We start from the raw sequence: 22,729 nt of genomic DNA on the forward strand, positions 1-22,729 counted from the left end.
TACCAGCAGCGTAACCCTACACCTCTTCCGCCAAAAACAATAGACCACACCTCCTCTCTCGCTCCTACTCCAGCACTCTTGTTACCATATAAGGCAAAAAGACAGAGGAAGGACCAGGGAAAGAGCCAGGCCGGGAGTGGGAGTGGGAGTGGTGTGTGTGTGTGTGTGTGTGTGTGTGTGTGTGTGTGTGTGTGTGTGTGTGTGTGTGTGTGTGTGTGTGTGTGTGTGTGTGTGTGTGTGTGTGTGTGTGTGTGTGTGTGTGTGTGTGTGTGTGTGTGTGTGTGTGTGTGTGTGTGTGTGTGTGTGTGTGTGTGTGTGTGTGTGTGTGTGTGTGTGTGTGTGTGTGTGTGTGTGTGTGATTCCTTACACCTCTCTGTTTCCCTTCTGTTCCCATATGGGTAAGCTGTTAACGTATGAGTTTGTTTGAGTTAACCTGGAGCTAAATGCCCCGTTTGTGTGTGCGTGTGTGCGTGCGTGCGTGTGTGTGTTTTGGGGGTGGGGGGGGGGGGGGGGGGGCTGAGAGAGAAGCAGAGAGAAGCAGAGAGAGAGAGAGAGAGAGAGAAGGAGAAGGCCGAGGTCAACCCCCAGAGCTGGAGCAGCAAAAAAGCACACAGTGTGTTTGTAATACAAATATACGATCTGTATTTATCTTTCAAACACACTTCTTGCGAGTCCTCAAACTCCACCCGGACCAACGGCCGCGGAGAATAAAAGAAGCTTCTCCGCTAGCGGTGAGCGCGCGGCGCCCTCCGCTCAACATTCCTGGGTGGCAGTGAGTCAACGCGTGTTATCGCCGCTTCCTGTCTGCTGATTACCCGGGACGGGGGGGGGGGGGGGAGGGTACGGGGGGAGGCGGGATATATGGATGGAGGTAGTATACGGTGATGCCGAAGTGGGTCTTCAGGTTCTGGGTCTGATGCTTGGAGAAATGATGGAAAGGACACACACAAACACGCACACAGACACGCACACAGACACGCACATAGACCCTCACACAAACAAACAATCACACAAACATGCAAAAAGGCGCTAACAAGTGTAGACTTGTGCACACATACACACCATGTCATGCTTAGAGCTCTGTGTGTGTGTGTTTGTGTGTGTGTGTGTGTGTGTGTGTGTGTGTGTGTGTGTGTGTGTGTGTGTGTGTGTGTGTGTGTGTGTGTGTGTGTGTGTCGACCGACTGGGTTGATTGTGTGTATTATGTGTGGGTACGTGATTGATGTTCAAGAGACATATTGCATTAAACTATCTTCTGTCTTATCAAATGTTTATTACGTCTGACCTCTGAGCCCTGTAATAATAATAACTAACGCTGGTCATAAAAGCGTGAGATTCATTTGTAGATTTATCGGCAAAACTACGCCCAAGTTGCGCCCTCATATGCCTCCCCCCCTCCCACTCCCCCCTCCACACCCACCACCCCAACCATCACTTCACCGGCCGCACAAATGAATACACACTTACCTGAATAAACATACACGTGAATACACACACACATGAATCGAGACACACCTGTATACACGCACACACACATGAATACATCCATGCCCGAGTGTAACACTAGCGGGCCGGTGAATGGGTCCCTCTCTGTCCTCTGTGAGGTTAAGACCACGCCCCTCTGACCACGCCCCTCTGACCACACCCCTTTGACACGCCCTGCTGCTGTTACTGCTGACTGCAGCTCTTCAGATACAACACTCTGACATCGTGGCAGAGGAAACGTAGACGGCACAATAATAACGAAATAGAAGGAGGGAGAGGGAGAGAGGGAGGGAGAGAGAGAGAGGGAGAGAGAGAGAGAGATAGAGGGAAGGAGAGATAGAGATTGGGTCACGAAGACAAGAATAAGAAAAATAAGAGGCGATAAAAAGGGAAGAGGGAGGGAGGGAAAAGGAAGGACGAGAGGGAGGGAAGGAGAGTGAGAAGGAGGGAGGGTTAGAAGTGCCCTTATTTGGTAATTTACAGGATTCTCAGTGTTTTTAATTCTTTATTTATTTTCTGCCAAATTCAGTTGTGTTTGTATCTTATTGTGTCTCTCACTGTGTCTCTCTCTATCTCTCTCTCTCTCTCTCTCTCTTTCTCCCCCCCTGTCTCTCTGTCTATCTCACTCTCTCGCTATCTCTCGCTCTCGGTCATCATTATTCTCTTCAATTTCTTTCATCTTCTCTGGTCATCTGACATTACATGCTGAAATCTTGACCTTTGACCTTGGGATGCATCATTGTAAAGTGACCATCCATCCCCTGGAGAGAGAGAACCTTGTTCACAGAGTCAGAGAGACAGAGAGAGAAAGTGAGAGAGAGTGAGAGAGCGAGCGAGAGAGACCGTTAGAGAGCCAGTATTGATTTTTCCAAACGGCCTGGGTCATGTTATTTTGAACGCACATGTCTTCCCCGCAGTGAGCAAACATTCCCGGATTCCTGTCATACTGACACATGTCTGGGGTTAATCACACATGTGGGGGGCAGGGGAGGGGGGGGGGTCCAAAGGTCTGTTGGCACTGGATGCTGGATGCTGACACCAGATCTAATGTTGATGTGGTAAACACACGTCGAAGCATGTCTCAGTCTCCTGCGATGGGAAGTAAACCAATGTGGGCGGGTTCAGCTGCAACAGGACGACCAGACCTGGGATTTACTCTGAGGGCCAAGTTTAAAACATTTGCACATTCCCCTCAAAACTTCTATCTATTTCACTTTTATCTCTCCATCACCTTAACCACATACTGATACACATTTCTTAATGTTTTTCTTGTCCCCTTCAAAGTGAAACAATGCAGGTTAGCCTTAAAAATAACCTTCAGTCATAAGTAATTTATGAGCCTTTAGTTAATGATGAACTCATCTTTAACAAAAAGGAAATATACCTTTGTAGATTAACTATAGTTGCTCAGCCTACCAGCCTAGCCAGTGGGCTGTACCAACTGGTTGCTGTTCCATACATCGTACATCGGGGTGGACCCTCCCACTTTGGAAGTCACTAGAGGGGAGGTTTTGACATGGTTTGATTTAGCTCTTTACACTGGTAGTAAAATTAAACTGGTAGTAAAATTACATTGTTAGTAAAATAGGCGTCCTTTAATATCTTATATTTAACAATATTTTATCATCTACAAATGTGTATCAATGTTTGGTTAACGTTAACGAAAGGCTTATAAATCTCTTGTACGTTTTTTATTTGTTACCACAGCACATAATTATTCTCTGTGTATCTGGAGAAATCAAAAGAGACGGATCCACATTCCTGAGACGGCATCAGCGGGCTGTCACTCATGGTGTTACCTGGCAGCCGCTCTGGTTCCCACAGTGGGAGGCAGGTCTGATCACGACAGCCTCCCTGCTGCAGGCTACCTGTCGGAGCTTACCTGCTGCAACACAGGTGTAATGCACCTGTCAGGGCCACGTCTACCTGCTGCAACACCTGTTGTAGTCCACCTGTTGAAGTCTACCTGCTGCAACACAGGTGTAATGTATCTGTCAGGGCCACGTCTACCTGCTGCAACACCTGTTGTAGTCCACCTGTTGAAGTCTACCTGCTGCAACACAGGTGTAATGTACCGGTCAGGGCCACGTCTACCTGTTGTAGTCTACCTGCTGCAAGATCTGTTGAAATGTAACTGTAAGCCTAGTCTACCTGCAACAACATCTGTTGGAGCCTAGCTAACCTGTTGGCGCCTATCTAACCTGTTGGGGCCTAGGTAACCTGTTTGAGCCAAGCTAAATTGTTAGAGCCTAGCTAATCTGTTGGCGCCTAGCTAACCCTTTGGAGCCTAGCTAACCTGTTGGAGCCTTGCTAACCTGTTGGAGCCTAGCTAACCTGTTGGAGCCTAGCTAACCCGTTGGAGCCTAGCTAACCTGTTAGAGCCTAGCTAACCTGTAAAAGAATAGCTAACCTGTTGGAGCCTAGCTAACCTCTGAGACCTGCTAACCTGTTGGAGCCTAGCTAACCTGTTTGAGCCTAGCTAACCTTTTCAAGCCTAGCTAACCAGTTTGAGCCAAGTTAAATTGTTAGGGCATAGCTAACCTGTTGGAGCCTAGCTAACCTTTTGGAGGCTATCTTACCTGTTGGAGCCTAGATAACCCTTTGGAGGCAATCTTACCTGTTGGAGCCTAGCTAAACTGTTAGCGCCTGGCTAACCTGTTGGAGCCAAGCTAACCATTTGGAGCCTAGCTAACTGGTTGGAGCTAACCTGTTAAAGCTAACAGGTTGGAGTCTACCTGTTTTGGCCAGGCTGTTCATTGGAGTGTGGTGTTGACATGTCTTTGTTCTTTTTTATTCATGCCTAAATAATAACTCCTGTCAGACGCTATTCAGGCGTGCTTAAGAAAACTCTCCCTGTGCCTCTCCCTAAATTTGGAGTTAAAAATAACCCTAACTGTGATTACTTGTTATTTAAACAAACCCATTGATGTGACTTATAATGCCGAAAGTTCATTACAATTAAGAAATATTTTACCTCATTTCATAATAGTTCCAATCAATACGGCCACACCAAACACATGGAATGGATGATTTATAACCACCGACCAGAGAACCACTGAGGCTAACCGGTCCTCAACATGCTCCTACGGTCCCTCGGAGAGCATCGACCCCAGCCCGCATCCCGAGGGGGAGAGGGTCTTGACAACTGATGGGATCTCATGGTATGTGCTACTGGAGGTGCATACCTCGATCCACTGCCAGAAATAACTCCCAACCACCACTAGTTGAACATGTATGGAGGGATGATGTTGTAAATAAAAAATGTTCAATCAATTGGAAAAAAACTATATTTATTATAAAATGAGCTCCAAGTATTGCGAATGAGGTACAATGTCCTACTTCTCTAGAAGTTATTTGAAAAATGCCCAAAGGTTTCCAAAGCCGACAGGGGCCTGACTGAAGCACTCGTCATTGAGTGAACCTGGATGATCAGTCCGTCCTCCTGACCAGGCCTGGTGCTTATATGGTCATAAAGATCCTTAGTATGCACATACCTCTACCATTAAACACGGCTGTGTCCGTGCCCTCCTCCACCCTGGGACTGGCCTATTTCTCTAGGACGAGTGGCACAACCCCGACACCAGAGCCCGCCCCTCGCCTGATCTGATTGGACGAGAACGCCCGGCGAGTCAAACCGTTGGCTATCGGAGAGGAAAAGTGGGCGTTCCCCCGCCGCAGCTCCCGCCCCCCCGGACCGCACCCCGACCCACTGCGCAGCGCCGTGTAAATTTACGCAAACTAACCAGAGAAGGAGGGAGCAAAACGAAAAGAGGAGTAGAACAAATTGAAAAAAAAGAGGGGCTGGTGGAGAAAAAAAGAGAGTGAAGTCGGTAGTTTGGTCCTAGCTCTTCACGAAGCGGCTCGGCAGTCGAGAGGAGTTTGTTTCGAGACCCCCACGGAGCCCCGGTTGTCGATAACGTCTGAGCGCGTCCTCTGATCAGCAGGTGAGCTCCCGGTTCATCCAGCTCTCTAAAGTCGGTCTTTATTGATCGCATGTTCATTCATTTTTCGCCCGGTTCCTAACTTCTCCTGAGTGGAGCGAACCGGGAAGAGGGAAAAGTGCCACTTCATCCCGTTGTCGGGTGGGACTCCCCCACTAGATCGTGTTTTACCAGTACTCGGATTCTCCCAGAGGTTTGTGAGCCGTATGATGTGTTCTGATATCATACTGCATGGAGTCAATGACCATTAAATCACGGTGCTGCTTGGGGCAGCGGGGGCAATGTGGCGAGGCTAAGCTAGGGGCAGGAAGTGATCCCCGAGCAGGCCGGGTTCTGGACGCTGAGGGGGGGGGGCTCACTTAACCGTAGCCCCCCCCCAAGTACGTGTACGTGTTCGTGTTCGTAAACTTCGCGTTCAGAACGCATTAAGTTCGACACATTGCACGAAGTTCGCGCCCGGTGTGCTCGCGCCGCTGTGTGTGGCCGCGCGGTACGCATGGCACGAGCGTCCGTGTGGGACTGCCTCGCGCCGCTGACGTCACTTCGTCTGCAGTTACGAGTAGGATTTCACGGTGCCGATCCACGCCGGATTAAAGATCGGCCTCTCCGGTGTCTGCGACCTGCTCCGGTGTCTATGACCACCTCCGGTGCTCCGGTTTCTGTCAGCAGAATGCAGCCCTGTTGTGTCGGAGTGTGTCTCTAACCAAAGCGGGCTATCTGAGCCAGACTACCGGACACTGAGTGACCGGGCCCGAATTCGTAGGCTGCCAGAAGTTTGGCCCAGACGGATCAGATTTATGCGCTGTTCGCATCTCTTTGAAGTATGTGCGCGAGCTTTCAGGTCGAAACTGTTGCTCGTTCCAATGCGCGCGCACGCCCTGTGTAATGTAGGTCACCGCGGAGTCTCTGCTCACCCTGTGTGTTTATTGATTTACGGTGGGCACCGGGCCCTCTGCGGGTCAGCCGTGAACCGCACCGTCCTTCACGCATGCCTGGGTCTCATCGGACCGAACATGATCTCGCCAGGAGGAGAGGAGCTCCAGCGAGGGTCTTTACCGACCTGGTGGAGAACAAACATCAAAGTGTGTATCCTACACTCTCAAAACTCCCCGCATTAATTCCTCATCTAATACGTTGCAAGGGTCGAACGAACTACAGGGTTACCGTTAAATATCAGGGAAGGTGTTTACCCCAAAACACAGAAACCTGTCGTATTAAGAATCTAATGATACGTGAAATGGGATCGTTTCTGATCTTCGCTTGGCAGAGTGGGTACACAGGAATGTTCATACGAGGTGTGTACACTGCGAGATTTAATCGACTATTATTGGATGTTTACATCTCTGTATAGGCCCCTTACAGTAATATATGCAACACATACATACAGACAGACAGACACACAGAGCTAACCTCAATGCAAAAGCAGACCTATGTTCCGTTATACCTCCTTAAGGAGACTTCTTGCCTTGGTGTATGCTCAGGGTAGAGGGAGGCAGCTATGAGCGGTCATGTCACAGATATTTGGTTGGCTGTGGAGGGCCGCTGTCTAGACGCCGTGAATCGGATCCCAACGCACCAGATTACGGCTGGCTCTCAGAGAGTACAGGCTAGTTGTGAGAGATGGGGGGAGGGCGCCTTGACCCCCCCCCCCCGCTGGGCCATGTTATGTTCCAGCTTCAAGGCGATGAGCTGCTGTTTGGGTTCTGTTCATCTGTACGTGATGAGGGATAAAGGACAACGTTTATACCGCTCCTCACTGATGACATTGAGCTAATGCTAGCGGAGGCTGGGTGGAGAGAAATTAAATTACATTTTATGACAATATTCTTCTTAATTTATATCCTTTCCCTTTTTTTAATGTGTTTTATCTTTTCGTTTTTACTCTAAGGATAAATTAAACCTCCAATATTTTCTAACTTTAGCCCAACCATCCCTCACTAAACAAGTTTTTTTTGATTGATGCACAATAAGGTGTTGCATGCGTTTTTAAAATGAGCCAATCCAAGTTAATCGCTGCGAATCATACTCCACAGGATAGGCCTGCAGGCGCCAACGGCGTTTGATTGTTCCTCGCTTACTCAATCAAATCCGTAGCTTGTCAGGCAAGGCAACCCTTGTTCAGTGTGTTTTTTTTTTTTAAGGCTGTTTTTACAGCTTGAAAAGGGGGGTGGGACCTGGCAACGTTCAGGACTGCAGAATCAGTCGACAGAACCTCCTGATTGTCTCGGGTGCACCTGAACACCTTGAGAAGATGTAATGGGCTCCATTGTTTGTGCAAGTGCACAGATGTAACCCAGTTAAATGTTTAAATGTGTGTTCCTGGATATACCTGAGGGACAGCGATTGTCTGTCTTATCTCTGGTCTGGCTTCTCTCTTCGTCTTCTGAGCACTTTATTCTCTAGCATTTATTCTCCTGCTCCTGGTGGTTCCTGTGTTTGCGCCCTCCTCCTCCTCCTCTTCCCTCACACCTGTAAACCTCTGCTGGTTTTCAAACAATACCAGGAAATGCCTCCGAACCCACAGCCAATCTTAAAACTAAACGGCTCTGAACTATCCCATTGCTCCCGCCATTACTGTTCCTTTGTGGAGGAGCCTCACTCTGCTTGGCAGCGTGTGATTATTATAGATGGTAGTTTTATTCCACGAGGAACCGCCCTTCAGCATGTAGATGATGAGGTCATTGTTTAATCATAGACCAGAGGCCTGTTCGGGGCCAGGCAGGGGGAGGAGGGATGATGTCACATCCTGTTCACCTTTGTGGAGCCGTATATTGGGGGTGATGGAATAGTTTTATTGCAAGAATAGTTTGCCAGTTATATTTTGGAATAGTTTGCTCCATAATGGTAACTGGCATGGTTACAATCATGTGATTTCTGAAGTTACATGAAATCAGTTCAGGCAGGGCCACCATCTTGTAACTTCTCCACCACAAATTGTAGACCCACCGAGCCACTTGTTGATTTATAACGCTGAAAAGATGGAGGCTTGTCATGCCCCATCATGTGGAACCCTCAGGCTCTTGTAAATATTTAATTAATTCTAGATGAACTTGTCATGTCTGCCTTGCTGTGCAGCTAGATGTGGAACGACATTTCCTCTTCGTACAGTCGAGTGAGCTAAGAGTTTGTCTCTTGGAGTAAAGCAGTACAGCACTTCCTGTGTGTGTGTGTGTGTGTGTGTGTGTGTGAGTGTGTGTTCGACACCTGCTCTACATGTGTGGGTGTAGCTAGGTTGCTGGTTTCTGTTTAGGTGCGATATTGGACGACGGTTGAACTCCCTCGCTTTACAGCTCCAGAGAGTGAACTTTGAGATCGGTTCGCATTAGCACTCTCTAACTATTACTAACCGGCCCACCTCACATCTCTATCCCCTACAGTCTCAGCAGCACCCTCTAACTATTACTAACCGGCCCATTACAGATCTCTACCCCCTACCCTCTGAGACGGTAGACTGGTGCCCTCACTCTCTGAATGCAGTCGTTGGCGTGGCTCTGAATGTTGACTGTTCTAGGGCTTTTGGACCGTAGTAGTGGACTGGGGCAGACTTTGATTCATAAGAGCGCGCGACCGGGTCGGGCCAAATACCTTTCTCCCGTCGGCGATAACACTGACTGAACACAAAGTAAACAGGCTTAGCTGCTCTGGGTGACCAGAGGACAATAAGTAACTGCACTGCTGGCGGCAGAATCAATCTGCTGCCTGGGCTCCAACACTACCTGTTGAACATCTTTTACAATCTGCACCCTGGGCGAGAGTGATTGCAGCCCAGCAGATGGTTCGTCTGGCCCGCACTCCGCACTTTCACATTCGTTAAAAATGATTATGTAACTGTTATCTAAGTGCTTGGACAGCTCGATATGGACAAATCAGGCTTTTGTATTCTGTGGCTTGGGTGATATGCTATGGGCTGCCACGTTAAGATAGGCGTGATCATAAAATTGAATCCAAAGTATTTTTGAAAATACTTTGGATATCTTTTGACTTATCTTTTCCAGTTGTCAATGACTTTGGAGTTAAAATGGCCTCCATAGTGGGAGCCAAAATGCAACACAATCTGATCTGAAGGGTATTCTTGAGGGACATTTCACATATAAATGAATCTGAAGAGGCAAATGGGATGACAAATTTGACCTAGTTTCAGTTGTAAACCTATTACCCTTCAGTTTCATCTAGTTTAATTTGGTTTTTACACCTCATACAATATTTATTTGATCATTACACCCTCTACTGTAAAGTATGTTGTTTCTCGTATAAAAAGTTTCAATGTTGCCACTGTTGTTGCTGGTAATGTCTGGTTAGTGCTGCTGAATGTTTGGTTAGTGGTGGTGAATGTGTGGTTAGTGGTGTTGAATGTGTGGTTAGTGGTGGTTATCGTCTGGTTAACCGGGGAATGTCTGGTAAGGTTAGTGGTGGTGAATGTCTGGTTAGTGGTGGTGATCCCAGCGCCTGCCTCCAATACCAGAGGAAATTGGATACTTGCGTCCCTGTGCCCTCCTGGCCAGGAATGCAGACAGAGCTGAGAGATTTAGGTTTGTTTCTGCTGCGTGGGGTTTATTTTTCCTCCTCCTCCTCGTTGGACCTACGTACGCTCTTAAGAAAACACCACAGTCCTGCTCCCTGTGATATTTCACACACAGTTCCACAAATGGCAAAATAGTTTAGCCGTTTTGTCATTTCCTCTGCGCTCCCTCTCCCGGTTCCCAAGAAGGAGAGCGAGGAGAGCAGGAGAACCACAGAGAACAAAGGGAACACTTCTGAACCAACCAGCAGCACATGGTCTACCGGCTGCCTGCTCCTTCAGTGCTGGACTGCAGGAAAATACTTATTGGAAATGTTTTGGTAATTAAACACGTTTTTGGTAAAAAAAAAAGAATAAAAAAAGAAATAAAAATTATCTGTTTCACGAACAAAAATCTCATCAGTTTATTAAAAAAAATAAAGCGCCTATGCACGTTTACACAAGAGGTTTGGGAGTCAAATGATAACCTGAAATGTACATCAGCATCACTTCATAACTGAGTCTGACTGAAGTGATGACTGAATTCTTTCAACAATGTGCGCTCAGGCCATGAGGGACCATCGTGCTCTCTTACCACCACGGCTCAGCGAAGAACTGTGGAGGAACTCAAGAACTCGTTCCTCACTCGTCAGTGCTGGAGAAACATCTCGGAGAAGAGACGTTTGTCTCCAAGCTGGGCATGCTTAAGTTCTCCCCCCCCCCCCCCCAGAACAATAACCAACAGTGTGTTTTGTGAATAATAAATAGTTGAAAGTAAACGATTATGGCTGAGGGGAATATGAGAGGGTGTCTTCACAGGGTAGGAATGGAGTCTGGCAGCAGATGGGCTTGATCAGAGTGTGGCCATGGAGCTCTGCAGGAGAGCTGAGCTGCTGGGACGCACTCCGAGGGGCTTGGAGGGTCTCCTTGGTCTGAATGATAAGACGCTAGCACCGGGCTCTATGTACTTATTGACAACCGAGATTTCCAAAAGGACGCCTCTTTTCTCTGTAGATCCATCAGAAGCAAATAACCTAGCACGTTGAGGATATTTCGTAATGAGGGGGAACTTTACCCACTGAAAAGGCTCACGTCGTTGGGGCTTCAGCCTCACAACCCCCTCTGGTGGAGCGAAGTCAACATCAGTCCTCCAGTGTAGACCTGGACCTATGTCCCCCTAACCCAAGTGCCGGTAAAGGCATACAGCACACGGATGTCTGGACCCTAGAGGCCGACATGCTGGGCCTGTGGTATAGCGCTGCCATCGGGCGTTTCCCTTCCTCTTCACTCCCACAGAGTTTCCTGTCTTTGTGGCCGCAGTCCGCTCTCTGCAAACTTTGGTTTACCTTCCCCTCTTCCTGGTTTTCCCCTCCAAAAGCTACAGTACCCTTCCTAGTTTAACTATTGTAGTCGCGTTTGTTAGGATGCCATCTTTTCCGACTGCAAAAGCAGTTCCAGGGTGACGCGTCCTGTCTATCGTAGAGTGTTCTGTTAATGGGTAACTATGCTGAGGACTCAGCAGGCCTGGTAATCTTGATATAGCAGCCTAGCTCAGTGGACTGTCAGATGTTTTCACAGTTGGCTGCTTGTTCCACAGTCTGAAGACGTCAGCACAGCGCTCAGAATGGGGAGGTTCTAGTTGGCAGAGAGAGAAAGGCCAGCTGGACCTTGGTAGAGAAGAGAGAGGCCATGTTTGTCTTTGTAACGCGACCTGACCAGTAAAACGTAACATACTGATGCCATCTGACGACACTGTGGAGGGCTTAGTATTTTAAAAAGGTCTTTCATTCTGTGGTACTCTGGATGTGGAGCAGAGAGAGTCAAACCGGAATAGATTAGTGGCTCATCTCACCCCCCGTGCGGCTCTCCTGAGAGTCTGAAATGTGTCACAGACTATCTGTGTCATGGACGGTACTGTGGGTCTGTGGGAGGAAGGCTAGCGATGGATTACAGGCTGGCCGGCTCCCTGGTTTTTATTCTTTATTCTTCTCTTTAACCTCAGGAATCATCTGATTAGCTAGGCATGTAGCAGACACTTAATTCTGAATGTTGCAGATAATTGAGTTGCATATCATTAAATGAGAAGGTGCAGTTAAACTTCCTGCTCATGCAGGCCTACAGGTTGACTGTGGCCATGGGAATCAAAACCATGTCCCCCATACCTAGTGGCCTGGGGTCCAATCCACCTCCTCACTACTCCATCCTGGCTCAACTGGGAGGGACCCCAACACACAAAGGCACAGGCATGTCATATGCAGACCAAAGCAGTTGTTTTGGTCCAAAAGCGACTTTACAAGTGAGGCTGAACGACCAAGCCTTCAATTAAGTAAAATCATGACAAACATCTAAGCAGCTACAAATGAGTTTCCAACTTCCACCACACTGGAGCTTAGGCAGGCTTAGGTCAGATCATGTCTCGAATCCCCAGCTCTGTTTGTTGTGCATTTATAGTTGTGTTGTTTTAATGGCTCTTGTCCTGTGAGAGGACTGTACTCGACCACACCCCGCTGGTATGTGTGGCAGCTCCCAGATATCTGTCTGTGCTGTGTACTGTCTGTACTGTCTGTCTGTGCTGTGTACTGTCTGTCTGTGTTGTATGCTGTCTGTCTGCGTCGCCCCAGCGCTCGATAACAATCAAACTGGAGCACAGCGGCGGGTGTGTCTTGGAATGAGTTCACCCTGGTTTCTTGTTTGTGCTAAAAACACAACAAAGGGCAAACCAAGACCAGACTATGATTATGATCTTGGTCGTTCAGCCGTCACCCTGTTTATGATTGGACATCATATGGAATCCTTTGTGAACTACAAAGTAAATAATGTAGTTGTAGAAAATGATGAGGCTAGCTCGACACACATACATGTATACTCACACATTTATATACACACACTTGTACACACACACAGAAGCATACACAAACATAAAGATTTAGCCAAGAGACTACTCGGCTTACCCAGTACTTTCTTGTACATGATCAACTACAGTGAACCTCCCTGGGGTTGCTGGGAGCTGGAGGGTCTGGGGTGGGGGGCATGGTCTGGGAGATGGGAGCAGGGGGCGGTTGAGGAGCAGCAGGAGTGGGAGGAGGAGGAGGAGGGGATACACAAGTGAAATTACTGGAATTCCTTTGGTCTCTCGCTCTCTGATAAAGGGTGAAGGAAAGGAATGCGGCCCTGAAAAAGTGGTCTGAGAGGGGGATTGGGGAAGGGTGCGGTTGGGGAGGCAGTGGAGCGTGGAGCCTCAGAGCGTGGAGCCTCAGAGCGGGTCATCAGGGTGACTAATTAGCTTCACGTCTCCCATGTCCTCCAACAGGATGTGCAGGGGGGTGTCTGTTGTCGTGGGAGGGAGAGGGCCATGTGGAGGAGGGTAAGAGGACTCAGCTGGAGGGAAGCTGTCCCACGCAGTGTCAACAACTTGGGGAGGGGGGTGCAGACTGCAGAGGTCATCAGAAGGCCCCCCCCCGGCCCCGTCCCGGGACCTGGTCAAACATGACAGAATGCAGCGGGCTATATGAACCTCTGCTCCAGAACAACAGACCGCTTCTCCGGTCCTCACAAACGCGCTAAATCCTCCAGTGTGTTGTTCGTGTTTTATATGCTGCACTGTAACCTCCGTGGGGGTCCTCAGGGATTGAGAAGCTGCACGCTGAGGCCCGAGGGGGGCTTTGGACCCCCCACAATGGCGGCTGTCCAGGGGGTTAAGTTTGTTGCAAAACGGAAAAAACGGGGTTGTGAAGTCCTCAGTGAGTCATGTTTTGTCCTCGTCTGGACTCCAACGTGCGTGCCGTATTTGTAATACAAAGTACAACTATTATAACTCTACACCCCCCCCCTCCGCCCTTTCTACTGGGTTGCAAAATTATGTCCTGAAGTTGTTGGTAGTGGAGGGAGTTGAGATGTGCCAAGTGTGATGAAACGAGTGGCGCCGGGAGCGGTTTAATGAGGAGGACTTCACTCTTCATTGCTGCTACGCAGCCCTGCTGTAAACCTGAATATTTGTGGCATACTTTTTATTCTAGGTGTAGCGTGGTGCGTTTAACATTGTAAGTCAGAGTTCTCACAGAAGATCCATGCCATGGCTGCCTTTGTGAATGTCGGCACGCATTGAATATTCACCTATTCGTTCATACGCCCCAATGGTTATTAGACCGTGAACATGTGGAGTTATTCTTATCCCTAATCCCAACCATGAATCAGTCATCCAGCAGATGCTTTCATCCAAAGAGACTCCCAGGTGAGGTTGAGAACAATCAGAGCTAAATCAATATTGGAGTGACGTAGAGCTTAAAGTGCGGCTGTACTGAAAAGTGCAGAGGAGGTTTGGGGCTCAGAGAAGAGGCTGGAGATGGACTCGGGTGGTAGAAAATAAAAAGGTTTAAAAAAGGATATTTGCCAAATGTTAGAAATAATAGTGGAGAGGAATGTACCTGCAGGGGGGAAGAGGGGCAGGCTCTAGACCCTGTTCTACTGTTATTCACCACCTCAGAGGGTCTGGAGTTGCAGGCAAACAGATAAGACTCAGATAAGACATCCCTCTGTAGTCAATGACATCAGTCTATTTCTCAGTTCACTTAGATAATAAGTATAAGTAAGGTTATCTTAAAGTATGAATTATACAAGAATATAAGGTAAATATATTTACAATGGAGCCATATGTTGATGAACACTTGATATTACCTGGCTTTCCTTGGTCAACAACAACTTGCATTTTGAGGGACATTTACATGTTTTCCTCATTTACACATAAGTTGCCCCTCAAAGACGGCTGGCTTATATTAGACTTAAGGTAACTAATTCATACACTGGTTAAAATCAGACACTACCAGCTTTAGGATTAGGATTGTATATCCCGTTTTTTCCTTCAACTACTACAAATAAAGTGGCATTGTTGACTATTACAACTGCATATTTTACTGTTTAAATTATTATTGCTTCCACAGGGCTCATCTCCTAAACCCATGTGGTAAGTCATGGTGATCTAAGATCAGGTTAATAAACGATGAATGGATTTTTAATGAAAGACCTCACTTCATATAACTAATGTTTGTATAATATGTAACTTCATATAACTAATGTATAATATGTAAATTCATGTAACTAATGTTTAATGTTTTTTTTATGTAATGCTTGTATTACTATATAAAATGTATCGTGGCCGTGAACGTCCGAGGGCCCGTAGTTTAGAGCATTGTGATTGGCCAAGGACAACTTAGGGGAGGTCACACAACTAGGATATAACGCGGAACTCTCTGCGGTGACAATAAAGCCTTGATCATTCAAACCTCGTCCTTCTTGACCTCTTGTAATTTGTTAGAGTATTAGATAAGGGGGTAGAGGTTACACTATGCTGGGATACTACTACTACTAATACTATAGGTCACTACTAGTACTACTACTCTAGGATACTACTACTCTAGGATACTACTACTCTAGGATACTACTACTCAAGGATACTACTGATACTCAAGGATACTACTGATACTCTAGGATACTACTGCTACTCTAGGATACTACTACTGCTAATATAGGATGCTAGTACTACTGCTATAGGATCCTACTGTTACAGGATACTAAAGTATCTCTTCAGTATTGGTCTGCTATGGTGACCGGTCACCAGGACCTATTTAACCCAGCGGAGGAGGGGCCTGCACACCTCCCAGGAATGACGTGTCGTCATATTAACCCAGCGCCAGTGAAAGGGCAGCATGTTCCGTTCACCACCCCTCAGCTCCCCAGGTCCCAGCATGCACCGCCTCTGCATGCTCCATACTGGTCCTACTGGTTCAGCCACTCCGTTTGTTTACCTTTCTGTGGTTTTTACCCACGCTGGCGGTTGTGTTCAAGCCACGGTCGACCTGAGCTACTCTCGTTCAGGCCTGCCCCGCCTCTGTTCAGCCACTGCTCTGATCAGGAACAGTTATTTGGAAGATTTAGAACCTAATTTGCATTTGAAAGGAACCCCCTTGCATCCATCCACTGTTTTAATCAAGAACACTTTTGTTGAAGTTCTGGAACCTTGGTGATCTTCTTTGTTGTCTTTCAAAATTGGTCAGAATGTATGTTGTGGTCAATTTCTTATTTGAACCCTCTGATTCCCGTCATTGGCAGAAACACAGTGAAAGTTCAACTCAAACATTCTTTAGCATACTATTGCTTCCCAGAGTGGAAACTTAGGGTTTGGAATCGGATCCCGGAATGTCTGACTGTAAATGGGCAGAAACGGCATTAGCCGTGGATATTCCAGACCCCTGCGGTTCTAACTGCTACCCTGCCAACCTCGACGGGTGGTTGCCCCTAGCAACCATCGTTGGAGGGGGGTGAGGTGGGTTGTTAAACCAACAAGAGTTTGAAAAAGTTCCTGCGACACAGGTAAATCGCGTCTATAACAAGGTTACAGCCGCGTTATTCCCAGGAGCACGTTCAACGAGAACACTAAATCAGGACGTTCACACTGACGGCCTTGTGTTTGGGGAAGTGTTGCTCATGTTGACTGCTCAGTTAATGACTGCATTAGCCAATGAGGAGGAGAGTAAGGAGGCCTGTCAATTATAAAGTCATGAATGTTGAAAGTAAACTATTGATATGATTTCGCAGACACTGATTAATGTTGAACAACAAAGGGCTTTTAGTGGTGGTTTTATCGCTAATTGGCTAATTACTCTGACAAATCTTCTTGCAAGCTTGTTCTGAAATAGAGTGCAGCAGATGTACCTATCCATCCAGACAGGGACGTTTCACTCCCGTCTTTTATTCGCATATTTAGCGCTCCTAAGACCGCATATTCATCACTTAAAAAGCCACATACGGCTCAAATGTTCCACACATGTTGTGCATCACCATAAATCCCTTCTTGGGAAAGAAATCCGGGAATGCCACACGGGCTGATTGAATGCTGGTGAGACGTTGCTGGCAGAGTGGGAGCCCGCAGATGGTGCTCTGATTAAGAGCTTCTCGGAGAGGAACCAAGGTGGAATGACGGGGATGACGTTCCTTTGACCCTGTTGAGTTTAATGTCAGCTTGCGAGAACCGTGGTTCGGTTCTACGTCGGTTCTACTTCACGTCTTCTCCACCTCCCTGGTCCTCACCAGTGACGTGGCAGTTTCTTTGAGATGTTGCATTTAGGACGGATGAGACTTCCAAATAAAAAAAGAAAATAAGCGTATTTTAATGAATGCATACCCCAGTCTCCTCTGAGCCCTGAACAGTCTTTAAACAATCCCTGCCCCCCCCCCCCCCCCCCCCCCCCCCCCTCTCCAGAAATATGTTGTTCTTGGGGGGGAAAAGAGGTTCAGGTTCATCCTGTCTCCGTAATGCATTGTCCTTGCATCAAAGGTGGGAGATGTTTACCTGAAGACCAGACATTCCTGCCTTCTCGCCAAACAGATTTATGCATGAGGTAGCACTGCTTTCACAGCAGGCAAAAGGTAAACAACCAATCTGGATGACGCAAAGAAAAGAGAGGAAAGCTCAATTGATTCAGAGTAAACATGGATTTTCACTACCGGGCTTGAGGAAAGTCCTTCCTCCGCTTCCTCCTCCTGATATCACTGATAACATTCATAATCGTCACCCCTTTTGCGGTTAGAAGGGAGGACTCCATTAGCGTAACAATCGGAGAGTGGTGTCTTCTTGTCTGTGTGTGGTGGAGCCTGCAGACAGCTGATCTGTCTCTGACGTCAGGGCGAGGACAGAGAATGACTGGGCTCCGCGACCGGGGTCAGCTGACCTCCGGCCGTGACTGTGAAGGACTCGTGTCTCTCTGGTTCTAACCCCCGATGGGTCGATCTCTGACCACAGAAGTTTCCTCTGCAGACGACGTCCGCCCGCATTCCTCCACTAAACCAGCAAGCTTTATGTGCTTTATTAAACTATCTGCGATGTGCGCAGCAGATGAGCAGAGCCACTCAGAATTTATGATTCTCTGTAGTAGATAAAACTCTTCGTGCTCGGATTTATGGGTTTGGGTCTGATAAGGTGGCTTCCAGGGAAACTTTTATGGTCCGGGATATCTCCAGGAGGGAGATGTGTAAAGAGTCACTTCAAGAAGTCATTTATTGAGCTGACCCCGGCAAATGGTTCCTTGTTCGATTCCCCATTCGCCTCCTGGCCACACCTGCTGATATAACTGATCCTGAGCCAGATTACCTTTTTAATTCACCACAACTGCTTTGGATAAAGAATCTGTCTTAGTAACTAAAACAAAATCGATGTATAAGTGTACTCTTCTCCTAGACGATTGGTCGATGGTGGAAAATAAGAAATCATCACGTTATTTTTAGATTCCTTAATCGGCCACAGTACCCGGTTCCCTGGATAAGTGCTGTTAGGAGGAAGTCAGTTAATGTTCACTCAGTACACCAGTGTTCAACCTTGAGGGCGTTTGACCTCCTGTCATGAGTGTGTTAAGCAAATGATCACTAACAGAAACTCAGCCTTTAACACAATTTTTATTCAATCATATCTTTTTTACTAATACAATATAACCCATCACTTAAAAAGAAAACATCAATCTGCATATGTCCCTCCTGCCCTGAGAATAATGTATAAGAATTGTTTCTTTCCTTGTGAAATGGACGCCAGCGATGGTCCAACCAAGTTGGCTGAACAAGTGCATGTAGACATACCGACTAGCGCTAGTAAACGACCATCCCCCTCTCTCCCTCCCTCTGCAGCCACCATGTCGGACGCTGATAAGTTCCTGTATGTGGACCGTAACATGGTCACCAACCCGCTGGCGCAGGCGGACTGGGCCACCAAGAAGCTGGTGTGGGTGCCGTCGGAGCGCCTGGGCTTCGAGGCGGGCTCGGTCCGCGAGGAGCGCGGAGACGAGTGCATGGTGGAGCTGGCCGACTCGGGCAAGAAGGTGAAGGTGAACAAGGACGACATCCAGAAGATGAACCCGCCCAAGTTCAGCAAGGTGGAGGACATGGCGGAGCTCACCTGCCTGAACGAGGCCTCGGTGCTGCACAACCTGAAGGAGAGATACTACTCAGGGCTCATCTACGTAAGTACTACTGAACACAGCTCAAAACTGTCCAAATATAACTCAATACTACTCCGGGCTCATCTACATAAGTGCTCAGTACTACTGCTGTCAAATGTGAAATATGTAGTATATTGCCCTGGCCTCATCTGATGAAAGTACTCTTTTACGTTTACATTCACGGCATTTATCAGATGCTTTTATCCAAAACGACTTAAAATAACTAAATTGTCAGAGAGAGAAACAATAGTACGGTAAGGGACTAGCCCCGGTACAGTAAGGATATTCATAGTGCCGAGCACTAACGATCACTAGGTTAACCCATTCCCCGTAGGCAACAGAGATAGCTAGGATAAGATGCTACACCTGCAAGTACTATTTCTAAGGACGTGCAACATGCAATACGTGCGTACACTTAAGTGTGTACGTGTGTAGTACTCTGCTCCTCTCTTAGCCTCTTTTTAAATACTGCTCTAGTCTTGGCCTCACTTTTACAACTCAAACTGTTCCTTATAAGTGTATAACCATGCCCTGACCTCTACCTTGTAGAGGAGTGAGTCTGGTGTAGAGGAGTCTAGCTCTACAGGCAGGGCACTGGTTAATGTGTAAGCCAACAGTCTGGTCTTTGTGCACGGCTCCCCCTCGTATCGCTGTCTCTTGTTCTATCTGTATTTCCTTGTTGGTAAACAGGAAGCTGCTGGGAACAATGGCCTCCTGAGAGGATGTGTAGGATGGGGGGGTGGGGGAACTGGGGGTTATGGTGGCATGTTCCCAGTAGCAGATCTCTGGATATGGACTCTAAACGCTGCAGTAAATGTTACCATGATGAAGGCCATGTATGGCTGGCTGCAGGGCCCGGGGAATTAGCTCCTAGCTGACCCGGTCATGTATACTCACCCGTACTCCCCTGTCCCTGCTGCTGACTTCCCCCCCCCCACAAGGGGAGAGAGGGGGAGAGAGAGAGTGAGAGGGGGGGAGAGAGAGAGAGAGAGGGGGAGGGAGGGAGAGATGGGGAGGGGGGGAGAGATGGGGAGATAGGGAGAGGGGGGAGAGAGAGAGAGGACCTGGCAAGGAGAACGATGTGAACCAGAGGACTGTGTGTGGTAGAAGTTATCAGTGCAATGTTGTGTACGAGGGGAGTTGAGGTCTGTAGGGGTTCTGGGGAGAAGCCCTGCTACAAATCTTGGCTTAGGGTTAGACTGGTTCCAACTCCCAAGGAGACCGGTCTGATCTGGCTGGGGCGTGGCTCACGTTATGCAACCACACAAGTTTGTGTTAAGGGAACAAATACTCTCCAACGCTTTTTGTTGGTTTTGTTGATATTTTAACCAATATCTATAATGGCATGGTAATAGTTTATTGATTGTGTTTAACATAATCGTTAATCTATAAATTGAGGACCAGTGCTCTACTTCTTTAAACACACAGAAGTTTAAGTGTGTTATGCATAGGGATAAAGTAAGGAATGGTTAAAGTGAGGTATGGTGTTAAAGATAGCCAGGTCAGTGTGTCCTGTTCCTTGTGTATGATGGAGGTCAGCATTGGTGGAGAATCAATGCATCATGGGAACACCTCCCAGAGGAGTCCAAGAAAGTGCACACATTTTCCTTAGATTAGAGAACCAGAACATGAGTAGGAAGGTTAGCATCCATCGGGCCTAGCCTCTGATGATCCGCACAGCCCCGTACCGACTCTAATCAGACGCCCTCTTCCTGCAGACGTACTCCGGCCTATTCTGCGTGGTCATCAACCCCTACAAGAACCTGCCCATCTACTCTGAGGAGATTGTGGACATGTACAAGGGCAAGAAGAGGCACGAGATGCCCCCTCACATCTACGCCATCACCGACACCTCCTACAGAAGCATGATGCAGGGTAAGCTTCGCCCGCCGGCTACAGCTACTGCTAGCTAATTAGCTCGCTATCTACTGCACAAGGATCCTGCTACGTCCAGCTTAGTATCTTATAAGCGTATTAGCTTGGAACCTTCTGAGGCGTTATCTATTGTTTTTTTGACTGTTTCTGTAGCCAAAAGTGGCATTGCGGTTGTTTGAGTATTATGTGAGTACGGCTGCTTTCTGTTGTGGTCCCCATAAAGAAGGAATGTGACTAATCGCGTGTAGAATTGCCTTTTCAACAGTGGTTCATATGTTTATAAACAAAACATATTAATCACGGCAAATAACTGGATGACATCTCTTCAAACTTGGCAGCGATGAAGACCCTGAAGATCTGGCCCAGGCCAGTTTTTATTATATTTTTAACAAATCCGAAATCCCCCTTTCCCAATCATGACCTCACGATGCCCCTGGAGTTAAATACTTACTTCTTCTTTTTTTTCAACGTTTAACCACAAGTTTTGCGATTCCTATTTGAATTAACTAGAAGTTATCTTCAGTAGGGTTCAGAAGATCCGCCATCTTTAAGGAATTTCCCCCAAAGTATACACACCATTTAGATCTTGAAACCTTACAACTACAGCTTTTAGGATGTTGTTGAAGAGTTAAACCGCCCTTCATTGCAACACCGAACAAGAGAGCCCTGTGAGATCAAACATGGCCGCCGTGCGGGCGACCCCCAGCTCCGAGCCTTCTTGGCTCTGGTCTTTGTAGATGGGGGTCAGGGGGGGTCAGCCATGTTGGATCTGGTCTGTGTGCGCTGTGGTCCCCTGGGCAAGTCTCCTGAGCTGGGCCCGGTTCTCCTCCCGGCTGTTGCGTGTCGTTCGTCGATAAATCCTCCGGTCCTGCCACAGAAACAGTCCTAACTTTAAACTCCCGGGCCTTTGTACGATAAATGTTTAAATCATGTTCGATGCAAGGTTGATTAATGCTACTTTTACAAAAAAAGATATTCATAGAACTATGATGGTCAAGATCTTTCAAAGTCAGTATCTTTAATACAAAATACTTCTTCTTGGAATCAAACCTGTCTGCGCAGTTTGGGACTGCACTTTAAGAAGCTACCCTCGATGCTAGTACGTAAAACATTAAGTTATTTTAGTGGCTCGTTCTCGTTAGCTCTTCCATCTCTGCACTCCCGTCTTTTATCACCTGAGCCCCTCAGACACACCATCCTGTCTGCTTCCAGGAAGGCATTAGGATCGCTGGAGAAGTGTTGAGTCTCGATACGTTTTTGTCACACAGGAAGCCAGATATCAACTTCCTGTCCCCCATTCCTAGACTTCCTGTTGAGTCAAAAAGCTACTGTTTTACAGCTTGTATAATGAGGGCTGGCTGAGTTTCTGTCTACTTTGTTGCGTTAGTGTACATGTTGTGACTGTTATGTTCATGTCTGTCCACAGATCGTGAAGATCAGTCCATCCTATGCACGTGAGTTCACGACAGATTCCGTGCAGCAAGATGCCAAGAACACTCTCCTTTCTCTCTCCTCTCCCTCTTTGTCTCTCCCCTCTCCTTTCTCTGTAATATTGATGTATGCATATTTTACCATCTATAAAATATACTATCTATTATTGATGAGCTCAATAACTTAAACTCAAAGAAAGCCCACAAACAATTTAACTTATTAAAAAAATAATCCTGAATCACCACATTGAATCCTGTTTTTTGTTCTGCTTTCCTCCCAAAAATGGTTTGTTGAACTGTCTCGCCGTCTCTCTCTCTCTCGCTCTCTCGCTCTCTCTCTCCACACACAGAGGAGAGTCTGGTGCCGGTAAAACTGAAAACACCAAGAAGGTGATCCAATATCTGGCTCACGTAGCGTCCTCCCACAAGACCAAGAAGACCAGGTGAGCTCTCCCCCACTGCCTCCCGTCCCTCCCTCCCTCCCTCCCCATCACTCCTTTCCTATCAACCCATGTCTCC

General features: G+C 47.4%; 1 protein-coding gene across 1 annotated transcript in view; it reads left to right on the forward strand.

Moving 5' to 3' along the window:
- Positions 1 to 5,204: 5,204 nt before the first annotated feature.
- Positions 5,205 to 22,729, forward strand: part of LOC132451652 (myosin-9-like) — a 42,893-nt gene continuing 25,368 nt past the window's right edge. The window contains exons 1-5 of the mRNA XM_060044249.1: positions 5,205 to 5,429; positions 18,595 to 18,926; positions 20,624 to 20,780; positions 22,207 to 22,234; positions 22,561 to 22,653. Of these exons, the coding sequence (XP_059900232.1) occupies positions 18,600 to 18,926; positions 20,624 to 20,780; positions 22,207 to 22,234; positions 22,561 to 22,653 (605 nt within the window). The 5' untranslated portion in view covers positions 5,205 to 5,429; positions 18,595 to 18,599. The remainder of the gene's footprint in view (positions 5,430 to 18,594; positions 18,927 to 20,623; positions 20,781 to 22,206; positions 22,235 to 22,560; positions 22,654 to 22,729) is intronic.

The sequence above is a fragment of the Gadus macrocephalus genome, chromosome 2, assembly GCF_031168955.1.
Source record: "Gadus macrocephalus chromosome 2, ASM3116895v1".
Taxonomy (NCBI): Eukaryota; Metazoa; Chordata; class Actinopteri; order Gadiformes; family Gadidae; genus Gadus; species Gadus macrocephalus.